The following is an 8935-nucleotide window of genomic DNA, read 5'->3' on the forward strand; positions in this document are numbered from 1 at the left end:
ATCCTTTCATTAATTCAAGTTAATGAAATTTGCCGATTTAGCTTCTAATCCGGTAAGTTCGGACAATTGACCAAAAAAATAACACTACATATGCTTTATCCACGCAAAATATTCAACTCAAATCGGGATATAATAATCCATGTTATCAAATAAGATGAATAATCATTTTTCCAAGTTGAACAAATTAAAAGGGTTATAACATTCTAGTTTGGGTTAAATATCTTACGTGGATAATCCACGTGTAACCTTTTCTTTTTGTTTATCGTTCAAACGTACCAGATTGGAAGCAAAATCAGCAAACTTTCCATTTAGTTGAATCGATAGAAGGACAATATTAAACATTTTCTTATAGTTTAGGGGATCAGATTAAATATATATCAAAAGTTTATGGACTACACTGAACAAATCGAAAGTTCGGGAACGACATTACACATTGGATCAAAAATTCAGAAACCGCATTGAACAAATCAATAATCCAAAGATCATATATTGTATATGGAGCGAAAGTTTAGGAATCATTCATGTCATTTTCTCGCCACGAAACTAGAAATGGTGGCGACTCGCTTTTCGAGGAAAAGCAAATAGTGAAATCAAACGATGCTCGTGCATCGTGCTTAGCGGGAAACGAGGTAATCCAGCAAGCTTAATGGTCTGTGTCCCCCCCACCAGGATGAAGCAGGTTCCACGGAGTCAGGAGACGCACGTCCAGGCCCGATAAACGCGCGGAGCTGTGGAAAGTGGAAACCGTGTAATGCGCACACCCACACGACCAAGTACGACAGTACGATGCCTCTCTCGTCTTCGATAGGCCCCACATCAATATCGTCTTTGAGATCTTGAAGGTATGTAAGGAAGCTTCGTTCCGACATCTCATCCTGCACCAGTTCTTTTTGCCAATTGGTACTTATTGCTTACAGAAGGTTCGAGCTTTTTCATGATGCCATCGCGGACGATTCGAATTAAGTAGTCTATTTATTTGAAAAAAAGAATATAAAAAGTATTATGATTTTCGTACGATACTCACTTGAATATTATACTTTCTTTTTTTTTCGATCGGTTGAGTGTCCTAATTTTTGTATGGAGCTCAAAGTTACGACACTCATTTGAGTGCCATAATTATTTTTTCTCGATCACTTGGTTGATATATATATCTTTTTGATCGATTACTTAAGTGTCATAACTTTTTAAGAACGTTCACGACAAGTGTCATACCACGTCGGATGCTTGGATGTACTTTTTTAAAAGTTATAAAACTCAAGGGATCAATTGAAAGTTACATAACTCAAGTGAATGTTTTTTTTAGAAGGCATGGCACTCAAGTGATCGAAAAAGAAAGTTATGATAATCAAGTGAACGCAAAATTACGGTACTTGTAGTGTCTTTATCCCCGATCTATTTCATTTTCATACATCCAAAATATTATTGACTCAATACTGAAAAGTACTAGAGTTAAGTTTACTCATTAGTATTTTAAAACCACTCAGACCTATTTAAAAAGTCACTATCAAAAAACGAGGGTACTTATTTTTTGCGTGCAACTAAGGTTATTGACATCGGTTCGATTATTCACATGGTCGGTGTATTGGTAGTTGTTAGAATTTTAAGCATCAGACACATTGAAAATTGTTACCTAGAATAGCGGTTGTCCAATTGCTTCACCTTGTTCATATTGAAGGAGTCCTTGGTTGAATTCCTATCCTCCGGCTTAAGATGCACAATGTAACCAATCATGAGTATTATTCAATACGTCTAGAAGCACGACCTCGAGATGGGTATCATTCATATGATAATCATTTGGAAAACTTGTCGTGTTAGGTGTCCAACGTGAATTCAAATCAGATCTTGTTGAATAAGTAATTGAAACGTTTGTTACCACAAACTACAATCATATAGGAGCAGGACCCCACTACTTATCATATTTGGTTTGGTATTGTGTAACCACTCTACACAACTTTACATGTTCTTTGGTTTGTATAAAGTCAAACACGGAACTAGAAGAGTCGTGTAAAAAGGTCATAATCTACTAAGGATAATGACACTGCAAGTGTCATAACTTTCGAATGGGGCTCATTTGAGTATCATAACTTTTCAATCGATTACATGAGTGTCATGACTTCTAAAGAACACTCATCGAATGACATAATTTTTCAATCGATCACTTGAGTGAAAATAACTTTTAATAGACGTTCACCAGAAGTGCCATCCCACTATGATTCCCTGCACTTGTGGTGAATATTTTATAAAAATTATGACACTTAAGTGATCGATTGAAATGTTATGGCACATAAGTAAACGCCGACACAATCGATTGTTATTCTTAACACCTTGAGATTTTTTTTTTTAAAGATAGATTTTAAAATTAAGGTCAAAGGAAGTGCCTAGAGTCCTAGATCACATAGGCCGCGAGATTGACCCATCGAAGTTTTACCTAAACCAAGAAAGATTGATTCAAGGACTATGCGATAACGTTAGGGTTTTAAAAATGGATAATGACACAAACAGTCCTTGAACTTTGATCCATTGAAGATTTTCATATAGTTCATGGACTAAATTGAACATATATCAAATGTCTAGGGACGAAATTGAACAAATTAAAAGTTCAGGGACCACATTGAACACTAGGTTAAAGTTCAGGGACTATATTGAACAAATTAAAGGTTTATGGACCAAATTACGTATTGGGCGAAAGTTCAAAGCCTGTTCGTGTCTTTTTCCCTTTTAAAAAAGAAAAGTCAGATACAGACACCAATGGAGTCTAACGTTCAACACCTTCCATTCGGCTCTCTATCCACGTGGAGAAGCTGAAGGTTTGCGAACCATCTCTCCATAGCTGTCCTTTTTAAATTCCATGATAACAAACGCGTTGAACTTTGTCACTTTCTGCTCTTTCATGATTGTTTTGTCGTTCCTTTTTCTTTTCCAGTGCCGAGAATTTGTCAAATAAGTCAACAAAGAATGAGCAAAAGAACAAAAGGGAACAACGCGGGCTGTTGTGAATTGTATTTTGTTATGGTGGTTGTGCTTTGCCCGCACTTACACTTGTTTTCTAGCTTTTTGCTATTCACTTTTGATCAATCAGCTGAATAGTGAAGAGCTCATTTCCCTTTTCTTTAATGGGAGTTCTGCTGCATCTCTCCTCACATTGATGTCAGTTCAGGTGATCTTTCAATCCTTCCTTGATTCCCCTTAGCAGTTCTTCATCGAGTTCGTCATGAATTCGCTCTTTAGTTCGTGCCCTTCAAATTCTTTGTAAGCTCTGCTGCCATTACCTGGTGATACTTGGACTTATCCAACTGCTTTCGACAATCAAGCTCTGTGAATTCATGTCCTGGGAATCGGTCTGCGATCATTTTGTATAGCTCCTTTTTGTTATCCACCTCTCCGAGCTGTTCCATAGATGGGGAATGTGAGTCTTGAGCTGATCCTCTCATATTCATACCTCTTCTGTTTGATTCGTATAGCTTCAGGATTCGTTCCTGTGGATAATTATCTGATAGATTGTGGATCCCCCCGGAATTCATCCATTGGTAATCGCACGTTTTTGGCCGATAACTTCTACTCCGATATACTTTCTACTACACAAAATATTCTTGCTGACACAAACTCGAGTTCTCTCTCGTCCTCTTATGATTCGACTCTGTATCTGACCGCTAGGATCTTCAACCAACCCTCCCGTTACACATTTTCAATGAAGGAAAACGGCAGGCACTTGATTCGCCTCTATTTCTTCCCTTTTGTCTATAGAGAGCACAATATGAGCACGGCAAAATTCTCCGTCTCCGCACAGAATTTCACCCTTCTCAAGGGTTTCCAGTTACAGAAGGGCTCGGTTGTAAAGGAATACTCATTCAACATCACCACTAATCAGCTCGTTCTTACTTTCACGCCCAATTCCGATTCATTTGCCTTTGTAAATGCTTTGGAAGTCATTTCTCTCCCGATTGAGCTGATCCCCGACAGTGCCAGGATAGTCGAAACGCCCGGAGTCTATCAGAATCTGCAGAATCGGGCGCTAGAGACTGTTTTGAGAGTGAACATGGGAAATCAAACTGTGCATCCGCAGAAGGATACGTTGTGGCGACTTTGGGTCTCAGATGACACGTTTTTGAAGCACAGCACAGTATCGATTGTGTCAAACGTTGCTGCTGTCACCTATAAGAATGGGAATGTTACTGAGAACATCGCTCCCGCATCGGTCTATGGGACGGCCACCCAGTTGGATTCGGTCCGTGACCCTCACCTTAACGCCAATTTAACTTGGCTCTTCAGTGTCGATGCTGGATTCGACTATCTAGTCCGATTCCACTTCTGCGACATTGTGAATTCTCCTCCAGGGCCATTCTTTTTCAATGTCTACATCAATTCCTGGTTTGCCTATAGAAGTTTCGATCTCAGCGGACTGACATCCAACATCATCGGCACCCCGTATTTTTTTGATGTAATTAAAAGTTCCACCGGTAGTAGTGCCCTGACTGTTAGTGTTGGCCCTTCTTCTGAGAGTAGTTACTACCCCATGGCCATCCTCAACGGGCTAGAGATCATGAAGATAAGTAATTCTCAGGGCAGTCTTGAAACTTCAGATTCTGAGATCGGTTCTTCAATGACAAAATTGAGAAGCAAAATCATTCTGATCACAGGTTTGTCCGGCGGGATTTGCATCGTTCTTGTCTTCGTTTTAGGGCTCTTCTTACTCTGCAGCAGAAGAAGAAGAAAGCTGGCAGCTGTGGGTCACTCAAAGGAGGAGGACAATTTTGTCATGAATCAGACACGGGATAAGCGCTCAAACAGCTTGGCAGTATTTTCCAGCTCAAATTTTGGCTATCGCTACCCATTCACAGCGATTGAAGAGGCTACGAATAATTTTAGCCAAGATTTGATAATAGGGACGGGAGGTTTCGGCAAGGTCTACAAGGGAATTTTCAGAGATGGGACTAAGGTGGCAGTGAAGAGGGGGCAATCTAATTCGCGACAGGGCCTGACGGAGTTCCGTACAGAAATCGAGATGTTGTCTCAGTTTCGTCACCGCCATCTGGTGTCGCTGATCGGGTATTGCGACGAACCGAATGAGATGATCATTATCTATGAATTCATGGAAAATGGGACCCTTAAGAGTCGTCTGTACTGCTCGGATCTTCCCGTGCTGAGTTGGAAGCGAAGGCTGGAGATTTGCATTGGGTCAGCTAAAGGACTTCACTACCTTCACACCGGCTCCACAAGGGCAATCATCCATCGCGATGTCAAGTCGGCAAATATCCTATTGGATGAGAATTTGATGGCCAAGGTTGCCGATTTCGGGCTCTCAAAGACCGGTCCTGAGATAGACCAGACGCACGTGAGCACAGCTGTGAAAGGGAGCTTTGGATATCTGGATCCTGAATACCTGACTAGGCAACAGCTCACGGAAAAATCAGATGTCTACTCATTCGGGGTCGTGATGCTTGAAATCCTTTGTGGTAGAGCAGTTATCGACCCGTCGCTTCCTAGAGGAAAGGTGAATTTAGTCGAATGGGCGATGAAATGGCGAGAAAGAGGCCGAATCCAAGAAACTATAGACCCTCATCTCGTGGATCAAGCAAGTGAAGAGTCCCTCTGCAAGTTCATGGAGATTGCTGAAAAATGCTTAGCCGAAAGCGGTCTCAATCGGCCTTCGATGGGAGATGTGCTGTGGAACCTGGAGTGTGCACTTCAACTCCAAGTAAAGGAAGAAAAACCCAACGACGAAGATGGGCTAGTCACGAGAGCGGATCGGATCGGCTATCAGGAGACTACTAACGGTGCATCAACCACTCAATTCAGCGTGGGAAGCCTAGGCAATCTCGCAGCAATCTCGATGAGCAAAGTTTTCGCCAACATGGTGAAAGAGGAAATGAGGTAAGACCCCTGGTTCAAACCTTCTTCCAGGGTCTGCTTCAAAAGGAGCCACTGATGTGTAGCAGCATTCCAGATTTTGGATTGCTAGCGTCAAAAATGACATTTCACTTCATGAATTATACATACACGAGCAGTCGTTTGTAATATATGTTGGACATCAGGTTCAGAATACCCTGTTCTTCTTGTATGAATAGAGAATAAAGAACACTAGTGATTGGGGTCCGCCAACCTGGAAGTTGGGAAATTAAATCATAAGGCAATAAAGTACATGAATGCAGTTTTGTTGAATTACGAAGGGAAGGCTTCAATTTATCCTGTGTCAATTTTTCTTCAACCTAGTGAATTTCACACTTTCAGCGAAGGGTCCAACAAGCTCCAGTCATCTCTGACTTGAGCTCGATCTTTGGCTCCTGCAACTTCAGGATGATGGGTGATCCGAAATCCAAAAGCAAGCCATTTTGCTGGTTACTACCATGGAGAAACAGGCGGTGCTCACTGCAAATTTGAACCATCCATCATCCATTTCAATTTCTTCAATTGATGACTACAGCTAACTAAAGATTGTCTTTGCTCAAATGCCCATTTAACTAGTGAGGGAAAAAGAATGTGCCCATTGAACGAAATACACTGAATCTTCTTCTGGATTAGCATCAAGCAAGGACAAAAATCACCAGAAATCACAATTGCCATGAAATGAAAGCTTATAAGCATCGTCAGGGCAAGTTTACAGTACACACATAGAAACTACGGATAAGCAGTATCTCCCAAGTCCCCACCCATTCCTATTCCAGTCAAGATCCTTCCTTTACAAGATTACCCTTGAAAAACCCACAATTCCAATCCCCCACCGAAACCCTAATTTCACCCCCCAATCTACAAGCCCAAAAAGAAAAACCCCCCCAAAAACCTTCCCTTCTTCCTTCTTCTTGACAGCAAGACTTGCTCTTTCCCCCACGACCGACCCCCCTCGAACCCCGGCCCTAGCCGCCGAACCCATACAGAGTCCGGCCCTGCCTCTTGAGCGCGTAGACGACGTCCATGGCCGTCACGGTCTTGCGGCGGGCGTGCTCGGTGTAGGTGACGGCGTCCCTGATCACGTTCTCGAGGAAGATCTTGAGGACCCCGCGGGTCTCCTCGTAGATCAGCCCGCTGATGCGCTTCACGCCGCCCCGCCGCGCCAGGCGGCGGATCGCCGGCTTCGTGATCCCCTGGATGTTGTCGCGGAGGACCTTGCGGTGCCGCTTCGCCCCGCCCTTGCCCAGCCCCTTCCCTCCCTTCCCGCGCCCCGACATCCTCGCTCCCTTCTCGCCGGGAAAATACGAACGGAAGGAACGGAATCGATCGAGCTCGGGATCAACTGCCCCGATCGGAAATGGCGAAACAGAGTGAGTCGGAGCAGCGAGGGGGGGAAGGCCTATTTGTATGGAGGGGACGATCCTGGGCGGCGTCCGCGAGGAGCGTTTGTGGTCCGTCGATTTCGTTTTGGACGGTCGAAATTGCGAGCGGGGGAGTGACTCCGGATCAGTGACGTGGCAAGTAAGCTCCCCCCGTCCGCAATCTAGTCTCGCTTGGTGTGTGAGGTATCTCACGCGCCGCATGGTCATTTTTTGATTTTTTTTGGGTCTTTGTTGGCTACAATAATGATCAATTGATCAAGTCATGTCTTCGCTGCCACGTGATTTAATGGACTAATGATATTCTTTTTATTGACACCATTAAGCTACCAAAGAAGCTGTAAATTCTCTAAAATCAAACAATAATCGATGATTTGCCTATTGAAATGCTCCAAGTGAGCTGGTTTCTCCGTCATGTATTGGCAACGTCAAATGATATTCTTTTATCAACACTATTATGCTAAAGAAGTTGCAAATTCTCTAAAATCAAACAATAATCGATGGTTTCTCCACCATGTATTGGCAACATATTCGGGCAAAATCCCCTACTAAAGAATTGAAATATAATTTTGTCACAGAGAAAAAGGTAAGCACCTGCGAAATCGCATGTCCTACTTGGATACGTGTAGTTGCCAAGAGGCAAGATAGGCGGTTCGGACAAGAATAGTGTGGGCAGTTCTAGTGTCGAAAATAAACCCACCTGTACCATTCAATCTTAGTCTAAAAACTGCAGGATTTATGCTTATGCACTTTCAAGATATACTTATGCCTCCAGACGTTGATCGAGTATTTTTTCACGTTTTGAATTAGTGTTGTTGTTCGAACAGATTCCCTAGGCCGCCTATTTAAGCGTCATCTCCAAATTGGAGCAATTTTGTAGATTCCATGAAGGGCACGTATGCAAGAATAACGCGTATTTTAGCTACTGAATATGTGAAGATGGCCTCAGCCTAATAATCGATGGGATGCCTAGTGGTTTTATATTTGTGCCAATTCAGTCTGCTAGCGTACTTTCAGACCGTGATCAAAAAATATATATTTTGGGCATTTTCCGATCCTCCCCCCCGGGGGCGCGCACCGGGGGGGGGGGGCCCACCCCCCAGGGCCAGCAGAAGGAGATGATTGACCTCGTAACAAGCCTTGGATTCGAGTTGCTGCACACAAGCTCGAGATATAATAAAGATTCTTTTGATATCTTTCTTCTAGGTTTAGGTTTTAAAGAAAGAGGGTAGTATAAAATCCATCTGTTGGGATGAGCTCGACATTGAAGTCAAAGGTTCCAAAGGGCTTGGTAGAAATCCCGGATTTTCCTCCAATTAATACACAAAGTAAAGACAAATAAGTCCGATTCAATGTGTCATAATTCAAAGAAACAACACTAGAACTGCATCGATTTTGTTGTTTTAAGTGCAGTTCTTCTGACATATTGTTGCTGTCATGGGCGTTGCTAAATTGTATATCTGCGACTTTAAAACTGCCAAGACGTGCCGCTGGGAGGTAGAAAACTACACTTGAGATGTCACATACAAAGTTAAGACTTTCATTATGTTTGGCAGCATGGGAGGATTGAAATGGGTTAATACCACGAAAAACTCAAAACTAATACACTTATGACAAATTTATCCAAAATTAATTTTTTTACCACAAAAAACCCCAAACTGATATGTCTG

General features: G+C 42.5%; 2 protein-coding genes across 2 annotated transcripts; one reads left to right on the forward strand and one right to left on the reverse strand.

Moving 5' to 3' along the window:
- The first annotated feature begins 2941 nt into the window (after positions 1-2941).
- On the forward strand, positions 2942-6162 carry LOC115682212 (probable receptor-like protein kinase At2g39360). Its single transcript, XM_030606367.2, has one exon. It carries the CDS (start codon positions 3398-3400, stop codon positions 5873-5875), a length of 2478 nt encoding a protein of 825 aa, XP_030462227.2. The 5' UTR covers positions 2942-3397; the 3' UTR covers positions 5876-6162.
- Positions 6163-6494: 332 nt separating this feature from the next.
- Positions 6495-7268, reverse strand: LOC115682214 (histone H4). The gene has a single exon (XM_056313041.1). It carries the CDS (start codon positions 7161-7163, stop codon positions 6852-6854), a length of 312 nt encoding a protein of 103 aa, XP_056169016.1. The 5' UTR covers positions 7164-7268; the 3' UTR covers positions 6495-6851.
- Positions 7269-8935: the final 1667 nt, after the last annotated feature.

Source organism: Syzygium oleosum, unplaced genomic scaffold, assembly GCF_021117445.2.
Source record: "Syzygium oleosum isolate NSW1041296 unplaced genomic scaffold, Sole_v2.1 Sole_v2.07, whole genome shotgun sequence".
Taxonomy (NCBI): Eukaryota; Viridiplantae; Streptophyta; class Magnoliopsida; order Myrtales; family Myrtaceae; genus Syzygium; species Syzygium oleosum.

What these genes read in the sequence shown, in the direction of transcription:
- LOC115682212 (XM_030606367.2), top strand. Translation starts at nt 3,398, where the DNA reads ATGGGGAATGTGAGTCTTGAGCTGATCCTCTCATATTCATACCTCTTC.
- LOC115682214 (XM_056313041.1), bottom strand. Translation starts at nt 7,163, where the DNA reads ATGTCGGGGCGCGGGAAGGGAGGGAAGGGGCTGGGCAAGGGCGGGGCG.